This window comes from Ictalurus furcatus, chromosome 13 (genome assembly GCF_023375685.1).
Source record: "Ictalurus furcatus strain D&B chromosome 13, Billie_1.0, whole genome shotgun sequence".
Classification (NCBI taxonomy): Eukaryota; Metazoa; Chordata; class Actinopteri; order Siluriformes; family Ictaluridae; genus Ictalurus; species Ictalurus furcatus.
The window spans coordinates 10,821,790-10,843,213 of NC_071267.1; the positions used below are offsets into that span (position 1 = coordinate 10,821,790).

The 21,424-nt window shown below is 40.7% G+C and overlaps 1 protein-coding gene across 3 annotated transcripts in view; it reads left to right on the forward strand.

Annotated features, from left to right (window-relative positions):
• Positions 1-1,879: 1,879 nt before the first annotated feature.
• The window catches only part of arhgap23b (Rho GTPase activating protein 23b), a 38,366-nt gene continuing 18,821 nt past the window's right edge, over positions 1,880-21,424 (forward strand). Inside the window, exon 1 of one of the 3 annotated variants that reach the window (XM_053639005.1) lies at positions 1,880-2,311. In XM_053639005.1, the coding sequence (XP_053494980.1) occupies positions 2,303-2,311 (9 nt within the window). In that variant the 5' untranslated portion in view covers positions 1,880-2,302. Of the gene's footprint in view, positions 2,312-10,947; positions 11,354-15,305; positions 18,066-21,424 lie in introns of those variants that run through there. The other 2 variants (XM_053639004.1, XM_053639003.1) reach the window with 2 other exon arrangements.

The following is a 21,424-nucleotide window of genomic DNA, read 5'->3' on the forward strand; positions in this document are numbered from 1 at the left end:
TACAGGATTGCAGGGAGCCTGGAGCCTATCCCAGATGGGGGACACCCTGGATGGGGTCATTACCTAATATATAACACTACATAATATATCAGCAAAAAGTCTGTTTGGGGTTCATTTATCCGTTTTCGTTCTATGTTGATTTTTTTTTTTAAAAATAAATGTTTCCTTATTTCTGAAGATTAAACATATATTTTTAGAATAGTTGATTTGTTGACAAAAAAATGATACATTTCATACATGTTAGGATACCATTTTGGTGCAAGGAATCACAAGTAGTTACATTTCACTTCAGGTATTGCTATTGTCTAATACTATACTATATACTTTATAGCAGTGGTTCTCAAAGTGGGGCTAGGGAACTACAGGGGTCCATGAAGCATAGCGTCATAGCATCTGTGATTTTTTATTTTGTTACAGTGGTGGAAATTATTCCCATCATTAGCAAAGTTATTATATTTATTATTGAGCTTTGAGAACATTTGACCGGTCAATTGTCCTTACATGCTCATGGTCAAAAACGTGCATGAGAGAGTGGCAATGTTTGAGCCTGATTTTGCTGATTAGCAGATAAAAAGTACATTAAGCAGAAAAAAAATAATCTGTAACAAAGCATAAAAGTATTACAACTGTACTTAGTGTACCCTAATGTACTGACATCTGCTGCACATTTATGTCAGACAGTGATAGGTGTAATTTATCTCAGAAAGAATGATCTGCAGACATTAAAAATACATCATTCTGGTTTCCTCCCAGCTGTCATCATCATCATCATCATCATCAGTGCAGCATAGGTCTCAGTCAAGGACAAAAAAAGTACAATGGTTATTACAGTTAGATTATGAAAAAATGTCTATAAATTGCCCTAATTAAATAATATCTAAACCATGTTATGAGGCTAAAGCTTTTCCCAGCAGCTCAATTGGGATAGAAACTGCCCAATCTGGCAACACTGCTGCAAGCAGCCTAAGTGACCAGTAGATGTCACCATCTTATCAAGCCTTGTGGTCGGTGTGTTGCAAAATTATTCCTGTGTGTATGAGAACACAGAGATTACACCCATTTCTGCTCCATTTTCTTCATTTAGTAACATGACCAGGATGATCCCAGCACTAACCTAATTCTGTGTTCAGTGTCTAAGAAAAAAAAAACCCAAGTAAGTATGCTGTCAATGAATGAGGCTTAATGTGAACATAAATATGGTTTAGCATTTGAGAGGTGTTGCTCTGGCAATTTAAAGCTTTCTTAAGGCAGAGAGATGTTGGTGAAGGGGAAATATGGGGCCACAGCAGGAGCAAGCTTCCTGTTGTTGAGGACTGGGAGTTTCCCGTCATAGAGCTCGAAGGAAACGCCAGAGGATGTCCTGAGCGCCTCAGAATGTGTGTGTGAGATGGAGAATAAGGGAATAAATGAGTGAGTGAGAGGAGAGTTGTATGTACATGTAGATGCAGTCAGTGCATTTTTGTTTTTTTTTAATTAATAATCTATTTTTCCTTTGGCAAACCAAGAGATGTTCTGAAAACTGCATTACCCATACTCCTTGTAACCACAGGATGGGCTGGATGCACAACTAGGAGCCATATGGCTCCATAATACCAACAGGATCAGTAGTAGTGGTTGTCAACGGTGACCGCTTTCTCCATCTATGGAGGCATGGGCGTGACGACTGCTGAAGGGTCCAATACACTCCTTGCTGTTGGGTCACATGACACATCCTCTCATTCTCCCTCTGATACCCCTCTCTCAGGATGGTAATATTGTGTGTGTGTGTGTGTGTGTGTGTGTGTACTGTACCATCAGAGGAAGGGAGGGAGGCAGGGGGAGGGGTGCTGAGGGTGGGGGGAGGGGTGCTAAGGGTGGGGGAGGAGGGGAAGCAAGCGAGGGAGGGAAGGGAGTGTTGAGCTGAGGCACAGAGATGAAACCAGCTTAGTGAGAGTGAGCAAGCAAATGAGTAAGAGGAGTGTGTGAAAGAGCAGCACGGTCATTTACGCTTCCCTGTGACCTCACGGAAGGAAAGGAGGATCACTCACAAACCTCTTCTCCTGTCATCTGAATGAACAAGTGATAGAGAAGGAGAGACATCTGAGGGAGAGGAAGAGGGAAGATCTGTACAGCGCTCCTGACATCGTTGACTTTGCTGCTGGAGGAAGACAGATATAGGAACGGTGACAGGAGAGCATGGTGCTTTTGGAAAGGTGCACAACATGAAAGTGTCTGTCCTGACCTGGAGCTCGTGTGTGAAGAGAACAGCCGAGGATCACTGCCATGCCAGCATCTAGGAAGCTTCAACAAGCTCACTGAAGAAATGGCCCAGGTGAGGAGGTTTGGCAGAGGAGGGTGGAGGTTACTTTATACATATATACACGTTTGCACACACTCACACACATGTTGTAAACATGTAAAGCAATATCACTCACTGAAGGTGCAGCTTTAATAGTCGTGCCCTCCAGAGGCGTACCGGTGAGCCCTGCTAGCTGTCACTGGAGCAACAGTGTGTTTTCAGCTGTGAAGGGGGGAGAATTACTACACAATGCCAACTGACTGTGTTTGGTCTCTTTGCTTTGCTAAATATTTGTGTGAGTGTAAAGAAGAGCAAATAGTTAATATATGGATTGATGGTTTCCAAGTGTACAAAGCAACCGATGAATGGGACTGTATGCATGGGACTGTGTGTTTATAGACATATGGGTGTGTCTCTTTTAGACATATGCATTTCCCAGCAATCTCATTTCCTACTAATGTAAAAAATATCTCATGTGTCATAAACTAGCACAGCCATAATGATTCAGTAGTTGTTACGGTAACTCAAGACTTTCTAAGGTAAAGCCACGCCAGCGCCTACAGGACAGGAACTTCCTCAGTGGCCGTGAATGCGGAGAAAAAAAACAACCTGATTGTTGTAACTTCATTAGTGCTGCGGTCAAGGATGCTTTGGGGAAACTTGGCTCACTGAGCGTGGTCCCACCTCTTTTTGTGTTCCTGTTGTTAGCATGTGGTGTGAACAGTGTTTATGGTCACTGGGAACTGCTGAATTCCTGAACAGATTGTCATCAATTGTATTTTAATTTAGGTTATATAAGTGGTATAAGTGGTACATTGGCAAAATCTATCAAATGATGTGGATGTTTTTAGCTGTGAGAGTGATAAGGGATTTAGGTCAGTGTGATGAGGAACCCACCACATGACAAGTCCTTTCTACTTCATGAAATTCTTTTACATGATGCTAGTGGACTGTATGTTTTAAAAAAATATTTTTTATTTTCTATTTGCCTATGTAACTTATATACATTTTCTGTCCGTGCGTGAGATATCTGTGACGTTATATATGGTCTGATAGAATTTAGGAACTGAGAGAGCAAAAAAAGATGCCAGTCAAAGTAAAGTTAGCTGTAAAGAACAAGAGTGGATAGGAAATGGAAGAGAGAGCAAGATAGAGTGGAAAGACTTCAGGGTGAAAAGAAAAGACATCAGTCACAATGCACTTAAGTGCAGAAACAGGGCAATTATGTGAGCAGTGAGTATAAGTGTGTGTTTATGTATACATGCGTATGAGAGATGAAGGCTGAGTCATTATGTGTAGTTTGGTCCTCTCTGCCCTAAGGGTCTAATCTATCTTATCCTGTCTCTCAGATCTTCTGTTGTGCCAATTATCTCTCTCTCTCTCTCTCTCTCTCTCTCTCTCTCTCTCTCTCTGTCTCTCTCTCACCATAAATTGGATGTTTCTTTCTGTCTCTCTTCTTACAATAAACGATCTTGGACATGACTGGGGCAATGGGCTCCCTCTTCCTATAATCCAATAAAAGATGTGTGTGTCGCTCGACACACCCAGACCTCCGATCTGGGTAGGCGCACCCTCTTTTCTCTGCTCTCGTTCCCTGGTCTTTTTCCCATAGGCAGAACACACCATTACACCGAGTTAAAGGAGCTTCTGTGCCGCTTTCCAATACCACACTTTTGTCACTCAAACCGCAGACACAAGACTTTGTATCCAAGTCTCACAACAATGCAGGCTTGCCTCATATGCATCTGAGTAGCGCTGTTTCAGATTCCTGTGTTCAGGGTTGTATGAATAGGTTTCTAAATAGAAGCTTTCTTTGCCCATACAAAGTGCTTTCCAAAGTAGCGTGCCCTCTGTTTGCTTATTCGCTGTAATGATCTCTGTGTATTATGCTGCAGGCTGGACTCTGAAACTAAAATGAGGTTGTTTCAAAAACATTTGCTCTGTTCCAGTTCCATTTAGTTTCAGTTACTTAGCCCTAATAGAACGATAATGGAGCTTCAGCGCTGCTCGAGCCTACACACTGCTTAACTGTCTCATGTGTGATTGACGGATCAACAAATGGCAAGTGAAAGCTGGGAAATACTGGGTCTCATTTTGGTGCACAGCTGTCTCTATGTATTTCTTAACTTTCTCTGTCTCTCCTTCACACATATACACACACACATGTCTAAATAAATGCAATAGAAAGACAAATAGTGGTGTTCTTGTGTTTGCAGGACAAAAGAGTCAGACTGTTTATTGGGACTGGTCGACGTGTAGTTCAATTCAGTGTTCATTGCTGAGTCAATTACTAAAGTTCATTTTTTTAGGACGTGATCATCTCATGGGCCACTCATGGTACTTTCCTCTTGGCCTTGGCATCTCTGAGTTCTGAGGGGGTGAGGTGCGTCTGTGTATTTATATCCACAGGAATGTTTTGTTTGTTTGTGTTTTATTCTTACCCTAAGAGTGGTTGGTCAGTCAAACACACATCTCTGCAATGCCTTAACCCTAGTCAAATGACTTAATGGAATTCAGCTCATGAGTCTAAACCAGAGTCTCTGCCATGTGTCCAGTCTTCAGAGAGCTTCTGGTGTTGCTAGGTCTATGAAGGGTGTGACTGTTTTTCTGCATCAAAACAAACAACCTGTCACCCTGGTAGAACCTTACTGTCAAAGCTTTTATCATGCTCATGGTTTATGCCTGCTAAATGTGGATTTGGATGGAAAAAAAGCACAATATTTGGGTGTCTAGTCTTTCATAGCAGATGAAGTCTAGTGTTCAGTATTACTATTCAGTAAGGATTATGAGGGGAAAGACTTGTTATGGATTGAAGGAAATGAGAAAACAAGGTGGACGAAAGTCTTTGATTCTTTGGAATTACAAAAGAAAACGAGATAGCTGGGCGTCAGTCTCACACCCTTCAAAATAATCAGAGCCTCCGAGAAAACAAAGCAAGCTGTTTCCAGGATATAAACATGGCACAGTAGATTGTGTTTTTTTTTTTTTTTTTACCCTTTTCCAGATACGCTGGAGGGAAAAGCGGGGCTGAGGGTTGGGCAGTTGGATTACTGTGGACTTCTATGTGTTTGCGTTTAGATCTAATGTAGAATAAATGGGGTAGATGGTAGAAGCAGGGAATAATGGAAGGTATGGGCAGCTTAAGGATGTAAGATTAAAGCTGTTGCATAACCATTGCGGGTCTGTGGGGGTGAACAGGAATCTGCGTGCGCTCTTACACCGATATGTTTACACAACTCACATAAGCACGCCCATACTCTTATGCTATGCGGCTTTGAATTATTACTATTCATTTGAAAAGTTATAACTCATGAATTATGCCATTGAACAGATAAGAGTGTTATACATTCCTTGGCCTCGTTGTTATTCTCTGCTGTATGAAGAGATTAGCAGAAGTAGAAACTGCATGCTGCACATTTTTCCTAAAAATTGAATACATTCATCTATGGTATCATGGCAGGCTGAAGATATATATGTAATGCTATATCTTGCTTCTGGGCATTACCATTCTGAGAATGCCTGAGCTCGTTTGATTTCAGAAGCTAAGCCGAGTCAGGCCTGGTTGGTTCTTGGATGAGAGACTGCCTGGGAATACCAGGTGCTACAAGCTCTTTTGGGCAGTGGAGGCTCAATGGTTAAGGCTCTGGGTTACTGATCAGGAGGTCGAGGTTAAAGCCCTAGCACTGCCAAGCTGCCACTGTTGGGCTCTTGTGCAAGGCCCTTAACCCTCTCTGCTCCAGGGCTGCAGACTCTGTACTCTCACCCCAGCAGGGATATGCGAGAAACAGAATTTTACTGTTCTGCAATGTATCTGTTCTTCTTCCAAGTACAACCCCAATTCCAAAAAAAGTTGCGATGCTGTGTAAAATGTAAATAATGATTTGCAAATATCATAAATCCAGATGTTATTCACAATAGAACATAGAAAACATATCAAATGTTTAATCTGAGTAAATGCACCATTTTAAGGAAAAAAAAGGTCATTTTTAATTTGGTGGCCATAATACGTCTTACAATGTTGGGACGGAGCAACAAAAGGCTGGAAAAGTAAGTGTTATTAAAAAGAAACAGCTGGAGGTTAACTGGCAACAGGTCAGTAACATGATTGGGTATAAAAAGAGTATCTTAGAGAAGCAGAGTCTTTCAGAAATAAAGACAGGCAGAGGTTCACCAATTTGTGAAAAACTGCGTCTACAATTTGTGGAACAATTTCCGAATAATGCTCCTCAACATAAAATTGCAAAGACTTTGAATATCCCATCATCTACAGTACATAATATAATCAAAAGATTCCGAGAATCTGGAGAAATCTCTGTGTGCAAGGGACAAGGGTGAAAATCAATATTGCATGCCCGTGATCTTCGGGCCCTCAGGTGGCACTGCGTTAAAATCAGGCATGATTCTGTAATGGAAATCACTGCATGGGCTCAGAAGAAAAGAGTATCAGAGCCCAGGGAACTTCTGATCAGACACCAAACCAGAACTTGTTAATGTAATCATATGGATTATGCAGTCAGTGTATTTAATTAAGGAATATTATACATTATTTGAAAAATTCGTTCTTTAAAATGAGAAGAAAAAATTATGTACCACGAACAACCAACCAATCAGTGCAAGAAAGCTTTTCTATCAACCTTCCCACAACCCCCTTGACACAAGTCAACCCAGTGTGTCAGAGTATGTGGCGTGTAATAAGAGTGTAGTATGAGCAATCTGAGAGATTCTGTGGTTGTCTGATTCCAGCACAATTCCTTCTTTTCTCTGTGCAAGGGAAATGAGAGCTAACTCACATGTTGGCTGGGCTTGGCATTGGCTGAAAGACACTTAACTATGTAACACACACACACACACACACACACCTACACACCAACATTTGCTTAATTCGTAGTTCTGTAACATCGGGGCAGAAGATGCACATATGTAGTTTGCGTGTGAACATAGTAAACAGTAACACAGTAGTAACACTTCACTGACTGTTTTTAAAGTATTTATGAAATGTGCGTATTTTCTGGCGCCCTCTTCTGGTCAGAGTGTGATGGTGCGCCTACATGACTGGCATGCTGACAGGATTTGTGATTATATATTTAGGAGCATATCCCCGGCGCTCTGTAAATAGACAGATGGACGCGTACTCACTGTCCTGAACAGGGCAGATGTTCCTCTTCTCTTGCACAGCAATAACATCGACATGATTTGACTTTGAATGTAATCGTACATGATTTTAATCACCTATAAAATCCAATGATTACAACCAACATGGCAACAATGAAATGACTAAATCAAGTTAAAGGTGCAATAGAAGATTTTTTAAAAAATTTCATTACTTGTATAAATGACCTGGAAGATATATTGAATATGATTTTTTAAAAAGCAATGCATTAAGCCTTGGACTTAGCAAAAGAGTATTAAGTCGCTGAGAACACCTGCTTGGAAATTTCCGGTCCGGAATGCTTATTTGTGTTTGGATGCACCTCCTGTCATTGGGGCTTGTCACAGCCTTAATCACTGGGGAGGTCTGTATGGCTCTGTTTGTATTAAGCAAGTATGCCTGAGTGGTATTAGTTATAACAGGAGGAAACCATATGGAACCAGTGGCACTGAGCATGCATTAACGGTGACAGTGGGACTTGTTGCAGCCTTAGTTAGGCATGGTGGCAAGGGTAAAGGAAGAGCGGTAATCCTACGGGCACCTGAGGAGGTGCGACAGGCAATAATGCCATAGCCGGTTAACATCTACCTCTGTAATCAATATAAACATTATACTCTATGGACTGCTGTAGATCCTGAGGCGAAGCAACTGTCAAACCAACCCAACCCATGTTAGTGACCTAATCTTGGGGAAAAAAAGACTAATCTTAAACAATACACCTTTAAATTCAGAAGTGACTCTCAGTAAATAAACTTAAGAATCTTGTGCTGTTTCACAAGTTAGAGGTTTTATGGAAACGAGTATATCTGAATATGCAATAAGGCAAAGAAAACTCTGTAATGCACAATAATGTGGACCTTTTCTTTTCTATGTGCAAATTAACATAAGTGACTTGATTACTTGCCTCAGGTCACAAATCAGCCCTTAAGCTGTAACATCATCCTAGACTAATGATAAATATGTTACATGGTGGGCCTGGAATGAGACTCTTGTCAGGGACTGGATTAGGCTCTGTGGCATGTGACATCCTAGAAAACCTCTCTCACACCATCCACACCCTTCTTCCATTCCTTCACTGCAATGCTTCGCCGTCCCTCTAACACCCCCCCCCCCCCCCCATCACTTTTTAACTCTGTCTAGACTAAACCCACCCTTGTGGGATGAAGGGGTGTTAAGATAATTCTTACAGATTTTAAGAGGGTCCACCCATGCAATTATACAGCGTAATACAGTGTGTAGTGCTCCTTTGACTGATGTTCTGGCGATAGTATTTGACACAACACATGAGACATGGGTAAGATGAAAATATAAAAAGTTCAAAATATCTCCAGCTTTAAGCTGAGACTCAAGCCCCAACATTAAACTTTTACTCATATTTAGGTCTACTGTACACATATGTTAAACACTTTAACTACTTTAACTACTGTAAATTAAATAAATATCATCTTTGAGCCTTTTTGGGTTCTTGTAGAACCATAGGGACCAGGGTCAGGATCTAATGTACTTTTCATTCTATTCTTTCCCCTTAGTCTGTAACCTCTTCTAAAAAAACAAGCTTTTTATACCACGTTGATAAACTTATCAACCGTCTAATACAAAGTGTCCCTTTGTCATTAAGAGTTTTGTGTATTTCTGACATTTCTTTGCGTCATGAGTGTACTGTATGTGTGAGTGAGTGAGTTTGTGAAGCATTAACATTTTTAAATCCCCTCTGTTTCTCTGATGTCATTGCATGCAGAATTTATTATGTAATAGATTACTATGTGTTTGTGCCTTTTACCCTTGGGAGGATGTCACCTAATGTAAACTTCAAAATGGTGTGTCGCTTCACTGAACAGTATCTTCCAGCCTCAGGCTACAATGACACTGCTGTGGTCAAAAGAGCGGAAGTGGCTGGCACATAGTCACGCAGATAGGACGAGGAATCTCCTTCACTTCCTCTTTGTCTGTTTATCCATTTAACCTTGACTTTTATTTATTTGTTTATTTTTAAACATTTTTACAAATGTGCAATTGACCTCAGAACCAGCACATAAAATATTTGTGTGTGTGTGTGTTTTGTTGTAGAATGTAATAAAGGAATTATATGTGTTTACATTTTGTAATCCTTAATATTTAATTGCTACCGGATCAGGAGGCACAGTGCCTTAGTGGTCAGCTTGTTTGCTTCGCACCTCCGGGGTTGGGGGTTCGAATCCTGCCTCTGCCCTGCATGGGTAAGGGGGTTTCCTCAAGGTACTCCGGTTTCCTCCCCACTCCTATGTTGTAGGCTGAATGGCATTTCCAAATTGTCTGGTTTGTGTGATTGTGTCCTGCGATGGGTTGGAACCCTGTACCCTGAGTTCCCTAGGATTGGCCCCAGGTTCCCCCGCAGCCCTGTGTAGTATAAGAGGCATGGTAAATGGATGGTATACCACAAGGTCTAAACAATCTATTTAAAAAAAAACAATACCAACAAAAAAACAAGTGAAAGTGTGAAAGAAACATTTAGGAGTTTTTGCCTGGTTCTCTGGGGTCTATAGAAATCTAATGGAATGTGTATTTGTGTCTTTGGGACATTTCTGCGTTTGTGCGGTTGTGAACTATTCAGTGCTTGTGTATAAAAGAGCCAACATTCTGCATAAAAGGCGTGTGTGTGTGTGTGTGTATGCGTGCATGTGTGTGTAAGTGTGTGTGTGGGGGGGTTAATCAGCAGGTCATGGGCACTGTATTATTCATTTGTGCACAATGCCCACCTGCTGTTTTAGTGAGCTCCAGCAGCAACTGGTAAATTGTGCCTGATTGAAAGGCCACTGAAATGGATATTTAGAGTCAATGCACATAGATTTGCATCTTCAAATTTTATTGGGCCCTTTTCAGTCCCAGTTCAACTCCTAAAACAGATTACTGGCTTGCTTGGGGCTTCTGTTTTGGTAGTTAAAATGAGCACAACACATAAAAAGGTGCACATAGCTGTTTGTATTTCACTTTCTTTTTTGTTGTTGTTGTGTTTTAGCATTGCTAATATAGGAGTTCCTCCATTTACACACGAAAAAAAATGGTACTAAATTCCATTTCCTTGTTGCTGGGGTGGTACCCTTATCTTTTATGCCTTTAAGATATATCTATCACCTGGAAATGTGGATATAGTGTACTATTAAAAAAAAATGCAAGGTATGTAATTGGACTGTAATTACCTTTTCAAGTAAAGCTTTAAAGATCCACTGTATGCATCTTTCCAGGTTACAAACAAACAAACAAACAAACAAACAAAAACAAACCAATAAAAGGTGTACACTTGATGGTACCATCCTGGAGACAAGTAAAAGTACCCTTTTTTTCTGAGATTGCACCATCTGCTCTCATCGTAATCTTTCAGTCCTCTATGCACTGTGTATCTTTTTTTATAGCTCAGAATAGCTTTGGGAATGTCTGTTTTTCCAAAAAATTGCTATTTTGGGAAGTGTTCCATTCAGAAATAGCCTACAATAATAACACGCTCCGTGTTGTGTAAATGTGTTCCCGGACTCTTGCACCTGCCCCAGGGGCCCCGCGACTAACACAGACCCCGCCCTTCCGCACGCGCGAACATATAGTACAGAGCGCTGATTGGCTGACACAAGCTGTCGCTCTTTAAATGACCACGCCTCCTCCAGCGAGGGATGTGGAGGGCGGGATGTTTGTTCCTGTGGAGTTCACGAGAGCTGGTGCGTTAATATTTAGGATAACGGTCAGTCAGTCGAGAGAAAACGGGATGAATATTGAGTCCGTTGCCGTAGCAGATAACACAAAATATTATTGTATGTGTATTATATTTCTGCTCAGCCGGAAAGTATTGCCAGTTGAACCATTTGTGAAGTCTGTGCTGAACGTTTCAGCCTCCGACAAATGTCATGAATGGAGTTGCCTTCTGCCTTGTTGGAATACCACCAGTCTCTCAAAGTGAAGTAAGTTCTTCATATCAACTTTCAAATTTAACCTACCAGTAGTTCTAAATAAATAAATAAATAAATAAATAAATACTGTTCTAACACAGTGTTGCCCCTGAGTGCCTGTCCATGTAATATAGTTCTTTGTTGTTGTTTTCCTTTGTAACACTGTGTTGTGGTTCTGTCACGTGACACACCTCAGACCTTTTGAAGTTGACCATAAACATAATCATACTAAATGACCATAACCAAAACAAGCAAACATTTATATATATATATATATATATATATATATATATATATATATATATATATATATATATATATAAAACCCTGTCTGCATATCTTAAATATATTCTGTTTGTATGAGTAGAGGCATGTTAACTGTAGCTAAAAGCTGTGCCAATAATCTACATTAAAAGTTAGAGTGAAAGAGAAAGGTGGTGTGTATTTGCATATGTTGGGCTACAGAGGCAGACAGAAGGGACATTGTGGCCATCGCTGAAGCCCCCATAGTGGAGGAGGTGGAGATATGTGTCAATGCTTATTGTTCTGTACTATACAGTGGTGCTTACTCTTGCTGCAGCCAGCTGCATCCTTTCCATACTTCAAAACGTAGGCACTAGGCACTAGGCACTGGAACTCCCCTTACAAGCCCACCACATGTGGGATGGTGTATTGCAACAGTCCGAGTAATAAAGCACTATGGAATATATGACAAGATAACCAGGAGGGTGTAACCTAGTCTGTTGTTCTTTTTCACAATTTTAGACTATCACTTTTTTTAAAACACATTTTTACTTATAAGCAAGTCTGGGGTTTTTTTTTAAAATGCTGATTCTAAGTTACAAAGTGCCAAATGTTATTGTGTGAATACAAAACAGTGTTAGACTTCACAGATGCACCCTAGATTATTTGTTTTTTACTGTCTTTCTCTTTTGTGGATTAGGAACACTTTTACTCACGTGGGCGTGACCCTGCAAGTTTACTTCAGAGGCATGGGAAGGCTGTATCCTGACCGCAACCCTACTCTCTTTAGCAGAGCTGTGGTTAGAGCTTTGTTGCAGTTCAGCCCAGTGTCATTAGACAGCTGCTTTTATTGGCTTTGCTGAGATTGCTCTAAGTGTATTTTACAATAGTTCAGGGCCCAGGACTGTTCTGAGTGTGGAACACTTCGGAGCTAGGCTTAAACTCAGACTTCCTTTTTAATTCCCTTCATGTGCTTTTGTGTACCGATACATGTTTGTGCATCATTATATGGTCCATCTTAGGCACTTGCTGAAGCAAAAGGTAAATATGTGCTACCTGTTGTTTCCTTTGCTTCTGTATTGCTCAAAGGAATGTCCTGAGATCTAGCATTCACCTAAGTGAAGTAATACTTCATACATGTGACTGATGTAGACCTCAATATAGCCTATATTTGAAGAAAAACATTATTTATTTGTGTTTTTTTTTTATTTTATTTTTTTACATTGACACTTACTCAGATGATTTTAAACATCCATTTGGACTTATTATAAGTGACTTATTAAAAAGATTATATTAAAGAGAGAGAAGGAGGGTTAACCATAATGTGTAATTGAAGAATAGATGAAGGGCATTGCTTATGTAGACAGAGTAACTACCTGGCTGGAAACATCCTTGAATAAACTGGGAATGACCTTGTGCTTAGTGCACTCTTTTCTCTTTTACGTTCATGATTCAGTTAATAGCAACAGTACACACCAATCCTTTGAAATTAAAAGCAAGGATTTGTCCCTGGACTCTTGTTTAATGTAGTGAAAGGGAGTGAGAACAGCATGCCACAGCAGCGTCTGACTACAGCTCACCCTACATATCCTTCCTGATTTAGCATTACATTCTAATGGTTATTATGTAATCTTTGTTGATGTCTCGAGTTGAATGACATCTGCACTGCAGAGCATTTAGCCATAAGGCAGGAACCAGATTTGGTTTGTATGACAATAGGTGTGAAGCGACTGACATTCAGTTTAGAAGGCCGAGTTTTCTCCCATGGGATTGAGGCCTTGAGTTGCCGGTTATCTCTGTGTACGTTGCAGACTTTTTTCAATAATTAACTTGACCTCTTGGCCTTGTGTGTGATTTGTGTGTAATAGTGTGTGCATGTGTGTGGTTTCCATGCAGAGGTAGCACACAGTCCCTCCGGCTCGCCAAGCTCTTGATACAATGACGCTAATCCAGTGAGCTTCCCAAGTTTCAGTAAGGAATGCCCTTTCCCTCTGTCAGGGAGATTATGGGCCTAACAGAACTACTCGCTTCTTTGGGGAGACATCAGAAGTGAGCCATTGACTTTCTGACAGAGTGCAGTCATGATCTTCATAGAATTAAATCCAAATCCAGTCAGAACATTAAAGTGAAACTATATCAGCTGTCTATCTGTGTTTCTAGTTCTCCTGTCATACATCGGTTTTGCTTCCTGTTTTAGTCAGGCTGACAGGTTCTTTAGCTCATTATGATAAAGTTTTGAATGTGTCTGGCCTTTCACAGGGGAGCTACTAATGAGTGTGTGGAGTGACAGGGAGCAAATTAAGTTGACCCAGACTTGCATACTTTACAAGGGATAACAGCAAGTGATGTAGAAAGAGAGAGAGAGAGAGAGAGAGAGAGAGAGGGCTTGGGAATGAGAGTGGGTTTTTGAATAGTCTTTGCTCATATCTGAGAGTGGGAGGTACAAGGCAAGCTTGGTCTTGTCTTTGAAATGCAGTGATGACAATAAGCCTCTGTCTCTGCCAGGCTCAGAGTGGGGTGCGACATGCTCCTGTGTCATGGGAGGGGCAGCGTCCCACGTAGATCAGAGGTGAGAGGTCAGGCGCAACTGTTCAGGCTCTCGTTTTGAATCGAAGTTTTATATATATATATGTTCAAGGGACCTGGTGTGAAGACTGACAGGAGCTTAAAAGGGACGTGAGAGATAGAGAAGTGCTTTCTCCAGTTGAAAAACCAGGAGGGTTAAATTCTCAGCCCATACAGGGGTTAGTAAAGGAATGTGATCATATGGAATGATCCACTAAGGGTGGGATTAGTAGGAATGTAGTCTAGGATAGAGCAAGGATGAGCTCAGGTGTAGGAAACAGGGCTATTCTGCCGTCTCTCCTAGAGAAGCAGCGCTTTTTTGCTGCTGCTTTGTACATTGGGGTAACATACTGTGGCATGACTCACACCTGTTTGTTACATGGTAGTACCATAGGAGCATTCCGAAAGGGTAAAGCGTGTAATGTTACATAATGTCCAAGTCTTTAAAGAGACACTCTCATTTACTCATGCATGCAAAAACAGTGGAAATGCCATTGTTAAATCGTAAAGCTGTACATGATTAAGCAGTAGTTGTTCCTTTTCCTGTGCTGTGCAGCATGCCAGCTATTAGGTCAAATCAGTTCTCAGTTGGTTTTTCTCTTCTGAATTAATGAACACAGATGCCATAAGCTTCTCAGTTGTAAAAAGCAGAAGGTAAAATATGATGCTTTTCTTCATAGGCAAGCTGGACAGATCTTAGTGCAGTTGTATGTAAAAAGACCTCAGTGCTCAGTGTTTAATATGGAACGTGAAACAGACATAGAAGAAGATTAACTCTTTTAATTTAGCCTTACTGTATGCTTATCCTTATCCTCCAAACGGCACTATGCGGATTTAAGTACATATGACACCAAACTTGTCTGTATACGCTTGTCTGTAAAAACCCAGACTGAAAGCAGAAGCGGCTAAGAGAGAAGGTGTGTGTGGGTGGGTGGGTGGAATTTTAAAGCCTTTAAGCTAAACGCAACATGTGATGAAGTGACATTGTGTGAGAACTTTTTTTCTTTTTTTTTTTAAAAACAAAAAACAATTCCAGCCACCCTATGCAGGTAAAAACAAAAAGTAAGCTGTGTGGTCATTGTGCATTTCTGACGAGAAGCTCAAACCTAGTAAAGATAGCAGTGACTTAAAGTGATTCATCTTTTTGAACCGATCGCTTATTTTTCTGCAGGATCATATGATGGTGTTCATGTTAGAGCCAGGTCCACTTACGGTTATCATGGGCATCAACATGGTTATATAAGTTTTTCCTGCCATTCAGACATGCGTATGTGATGTGTGTGTGTGTGTGTGTGTGTGTGTGTGTGTGTGTGAAAGTATGTTGTATTTTCACAAGAGTGTGAAGGATGCCTGCAGAAGGTTCCAATTATTCCTACACATTACACAACCTCGTGAATTGGTTCTATAACACTGCTATGTGTAAGTAAAGCCTTTGACACAGACAGTATTATATTTCACTTTTCTCTGAGTTTCATTGAATTTAAATAATGTATAAAAGCAACAACCCATGTTTATTAAATATTACATAGTTAAAGACACAGACCTGCATATATTTTGCATCGTGTTTTTTCTTCTTCTGTCTCTTATTAAGGAAAAGGTTAATCAGTGTATAATGATTTGGTCGATTTGCATATACCATTTTACTTCACATGCTTTTAGCCCAAGCAACATTCAGTTAAGACAGGATACATTCATTTCCAAGCATTTCAAGCATAGAGCTGTGCAATCATCAGGAAATCACAAAACTTCAGTTATTAGCGGAGAACTTGAATGACTGAGTAATAAAGGAGCAGCGCAATAAGATGAGTACTGTGTGCTGATGTCCTCCAGTGGTCATATACTGTAATTGCCCACGCCTGTCTCCTCACGTTTAATCACAAGGACTTGATTTATACACCATGTTAACGAGGAACCACAGGTTTTTCTATGATGAATGTTAGACCGTATCCAAATTTAAGCCTGTGAGTGAAGTGAGGATATGTGTTTCTGTGTATGTGTTGACTGGACTGGTCTCACGTGTCCCATTGTTCCTCTCTGTCAGTGACTGCATTGTCACAGTGGTTATATTTGTGTAATGGCTCTGTCATTATCTGTCTTCACTGCCTAGTCTTCTCATCCTCTTTCGATTCAACTCTAAATGAGTATATTAGGTTTGTTATATATGTGTGTATTTATGTAGCTACCACTAGAGTAATCCCTCAATCCTGCCATTGTTATGTATTATAGCACAGCGTTGTCAGGACAGAGAAGGGTAGAGTAAAAAGGGTATAAACTGGTCCATTACAATGTGAAGTCTGTTTTTCTGTTCTGTGTAGAATCGTGTGACAATCAGCCTCTCTCTTGACCATTTAAAAAGATTCAGCTTCAGTCTCTCACCACCTGCTACTATGTGCAACGTTCACAAATTTAGATTAAAAGTTTTGGGTTTTTTTTTTTTCCATACTGCTGTTGCTTAAACAGTGCACATGTACTGTACGCACACTTCAACCCTGACTTTTTCCTCTTAGTCCCAAATTCAGACGGTGGGTGCGTTCCTCCTACTTTATCAGGAATCCAGCAGTGACAGCCAGGTCGTTGAGTCTAAAACGAGTCGACAGAGATACAGAGAGAGGGAGAGGGAGACAGAGAGAGAGTGCATGGAAAGAGCAGCTCGTCACACCACCAGCAGGCTGCACTGAGCTGAACACAGTAAAGACAAGCACAGCAGAAAGGTAGACAGACGGATAGAGGGATGGGGTTAGAGGAGGGGCTGCAGAAAAGGATGAAACACCAGTCACTTTAATGACAGTGTTCACACGGGTTTGACAAATAGGGGGACTACTGTTATGTGAAAGATTTGGAAGAGCAGCTCTGGAGGAGGATATTGACTGCATACTAGGTAAGAGCACCAACGGAGACTTTAGGAGCATGAACAAGTATAATGTTCTTCCACATTATGGAGCCTCTATAATGGTCACTCGCAGCTCAAGGTTCAGTACCTGGCTGTGGACATCATCAATGGAAAATAAACAAAACAAGAACAGGATTGTGATGTAAAAGGCAAAAGAGGCCCCACCGAGTTTGGCAGAAGAGGATGCTAGCAGTTTGTACAGTTTGACACAATTGGATGGGAAAACACACAGCTGTGTGAAAAGCACCACTGAAGACCCTACCGAGATGATGAATGGACTATGTCAAACCTTCCACACTGCATAGTAAGACAAGAAGTGTTAATAGCAAGGCTTGGCAAGACATTTTTTCAGCATTAAGAGAAGTATTTGATTATTAATAAATCCACATAAACTGAAGCCTGGAAAGATTCAAGGGTTGCAAAAGAGATAACTGCATTACGTGACCACCAGTCAAGTCTGAAGTGAGGAACAGGCTCACAAACCTCTTAATCATCATCAGAGAGCACCGATCATATACCTCAGGTTGTTCTGGAAAGAACAGAACATGGCAAAAAGTCATTGATCAGTCGGGAAATCGAGGGAATCCAGACCTGAGGGCTATTTTATGCTTTCTAAACAGATGTGTCTGTTTTGGTGACAGGACTAGCATGATTCTGTCTGAACAGGATCCTCTTCTATAGCAATTTAGGAATGTTTTGGAGATTATATTTGAGTGCAGATGCTCATGTCCAAGGAAAAGTGAGCATATACCTGTTTTTAGGCATGACCCCAGTGGAGGACTGACCCTTGTACATCCTGTCAAGTGGTGGTTGTGACTTTAGGCGGGGATGTGGGCTATGAGACGCTCAGTGTCGGGGGTTCCAGCCCCAGCTGGTAAGGAATGGTGCTTTGAGTTCCCAGTGGGGGTGGACTGCAGTGACCCTGAGCCACGCTGTATATGGCTGGCGGCTTTGAGGAACTTAAATGTCCAACAGAGTCATGTACATTTCATCAAGAGGAACATGCTGCACTGGCATCTGCATACGGTAAGTTATCATATAAGTTCAATGGTCAAAAAGAACTTTATAATCATCCATTAGAATTTGGAAAGTTATATGGCGTATGTATTTCCTTATGGATTTGGATTAGTTTATCAGAATGAAAGTCAATAATGTACTTTTAAGCATTATAGTACTTTCAATTTCGAATTATATTTATGTCAGTGAAATTGTCCAAACATTATGTTACGGTATCTTCTTCATTCAAAGCCTAAATATGTATTTCATTGCTCACCAACCTGGTTTAGTTTGTCGTTATTCTAATTCAGACAGTCTTACGTGTGTATTTTATTGGTTGGTAGTAGTCTGTGCTTTCAGTTCAGACAGCTATTTTGAGGTTGGATCCACGTGTTGTTTAGCCGTAGGGCCTGTGCTGGCTTGTCTTGGTGCTTTGCTCCGTTGGGGTTGTGTCTACACCTCCTGTGCCTTACGTATGGGATGCTGCTTGAAGGGCCACTACTGACTGGCAGAGAGGAAGAAAATCATCTGAATACATTTGTGTGCTTGCTGAATATGTGCAAGTCAGGCTGTCGTTGGTTATCCCAAAGAAAAATGGGTTGAATAGGTCAGAAATGCTAGGATTTAACTGAGGAAAAAAAAGAAAATAACATTTTAGTATATGGAAATGTAATATTATTATATGATTTTAAAGGCTTTCTAGAGAAGAGGCAAATTTAATAATAATAATAATAATAATAATAATAATAATAATAATAATAAAGAAAGAGACTGGATGCAGATTTTATATAGATATTTGTGTGATTGTTTTGTGAGATTAGTTTGTCAAAGAGATAAAGAAATCACAGTACTTTGGCCAGTATAAGGCTTGCGTATGTGATGCCATGTTGCAGTGTCCTATGGATAATCTATATGAGTTAGTCAGTGCTCTGGCATCAATATTATACTGAAAAGTACAGAATACTGACTTAAGTTAATTATATGTTTATGCTTAAGTGTATGGTGATGTGCTTAAACATATATGCTTATTTTAATGGTGAAACATTAAAATCACTGTGGAGAACAGTGAGGTCACTGTAACTATAACATTAGCTGCATTCATCAGTTTGAATGAATGTGCTATCATAATTTAGCTCCTTGTAGCTTTGCAGGTCTGAGTAGTTAACCGTTTAGGCTTCAAGCGACTTAAACATCTTTGATTACTCAAAAAATAGGGGTTCAATTAGGGCCCAACATCAGAGATGTGTGGTAATGTAAGAAGCAGTAGCATATTAAGATCATTATTCCACTCTGTTTGGGAATTTGTTGGGATCCATATCATCATAGCATGACAGGCTACAACCCCTTCTTGTTCGATTCGCGTTTAAGAACGACGTGTTTGTAACGTGGTCTAACCCTTCCAAAATCGTGGAACGATCCCATAATTCAGTGCGATGTAATGTCGATTCCCAACCCCTTTCGCATATTTTGTGTGTGTGTGTGTGATACGTGTCCACGTGTGTAAGTGTTCTGGTGTCCTGGAATCTTGCGCTCATGTGTGTATGTTTATCTTCACCTTGGTGTGAAATACCTAGTGCTGAAATTCAGAGAGGAATCCACTCATTTAAACTCAGCACTTACCTCACTCCCATTCCTTCTCATTCTTCTGCCTTTGTGTCATCGGTTGTTTCTGCATCAGCTCCCGAGTATATAGGCATTGCACAAATTCCTGCCCTCTTATATCCTTAGAGGCTCCATTTCAACATATTATCATCTTGTATTCTTTTTAGATATTAAGTATTTCTGTTCCTCTGCTTACTCTCTCTCTCTCTCTCTCTCTCTCTCATTTCTATTCATTCAGGCTGTGTTAAGCCATTTGGTAAAGATCTATATATCTGTGGATGCAGGGGTTAATGAGAACACAGAGACTCTGGGACTTTGACACATTTCGGCGAAACTAGAGCAGGAAGAGGTGCTAAAGACAGAATAGACAAAGAAGGATTAAGGAAGTGGTGAGACAAGTCTTCTAGGAAGTCTTTTTATAAGACTTACTGTATAGTAGAAAGCTGAGAGCTTTTCCATATTAGTCAGGAGTATTTTTAGAGAGTAAAGGATCCCCTTAATGGCTAACTAAGGGAGGTACTGCACTTCCTGCTTCAATGTTTCCACTTCCTGTTGTTGTTTTCCGGGCAGCGCGGCACAGCGCAGCGTGTGAGGTGATGGAATGGTGGGGTGAGCTGATGTGGAGAGGAGCTCAGAGAGACAGGAAGAGGGTGGGTGCACGAGACAGATGAGTGAGCTCTAGGAGAAACACCAACCACTACCAGTCTGTTTACATTTGCCTGGCACTTTTATTCAAAGCCACTTACAACTGAGAGAGGACACAACTGAGCATCTGAGGGTTAAGGGTCCTGCACAAGAATCCATCAGTGGCAGCTTGGCAGTGCTGGGATTTAATCTCAGAACCTTCTGATCAGTAGCTTAAAGCCTTAAGCCACTGTATTGCCTTCCCTTGCTGCTGATGTTAAGAAGCACAGGGAATCCAAAAGTTAATCAGTTTTCTTTCAAAAGAATCAAAAATACAAAGAAAAAAAGTTAAAAAGTTTAAGTACTGCAAGCTAACGCACACTTCAGTGTTTTCAAAAGCTTTACGCACTGCTGTCAAATTATTCAGCAGAAAGATTTTAAAACGCACTTGAATAATAATGTACTGTTAGTGATGGTAATCATGTAGGCTCTTGATGGTAATCAAGTAGGACCTTCTTTATGTTAATTTATGCTATATATAATATATTTATGTTAATTCAGGGAACCTGTGGCCTGTAGCCTTTTTTTTTTCTCTGTCTAGCCCCCACCAAGAAAAGTTTGTACACCCCAGATTTAACTTAGCTCTAGTGATGAGCAACTTAAGCCAATACATCCGTTATGAAAACTATGAATAGGCCAAATCAGTAGCCCATCTGTCAAATACATCTGCCCTGTTCCGAGCGAGGTGTATTTTCGGAATTTAATAGGCTCTCGTTGTTCCAGTGCTTCTACCTTGCTCCATACCTGACCTATAGTGTAGGATGACCTATGTTCACATTTTGCATTTTTGTCTGCGTGAGAGTAAGAATGCGTGCGAGTGTTTAATGTATTAACGCTCCTGTTGTTCCACATCAGGAACCACTGTATTTACTTTTGCCCCGTGCCATTGTTGGTAAGTCCCATGTGGTGGTTGATTATAGCATCAATGTTTAAAATAGACATTCCTGAGACATTCCTCATTCAAGCGTGAAAAGGAAAGGGGGTTGATTTCGTGCCCTCACACTGGGCGGGGGGAGATTACTGTCACCTCAGTGTATTCTTGAAACCACCACTAAAGCTAATTCTAGAGCCGCATCATGCTTTATGTTTGGTCCAGGCAAGCT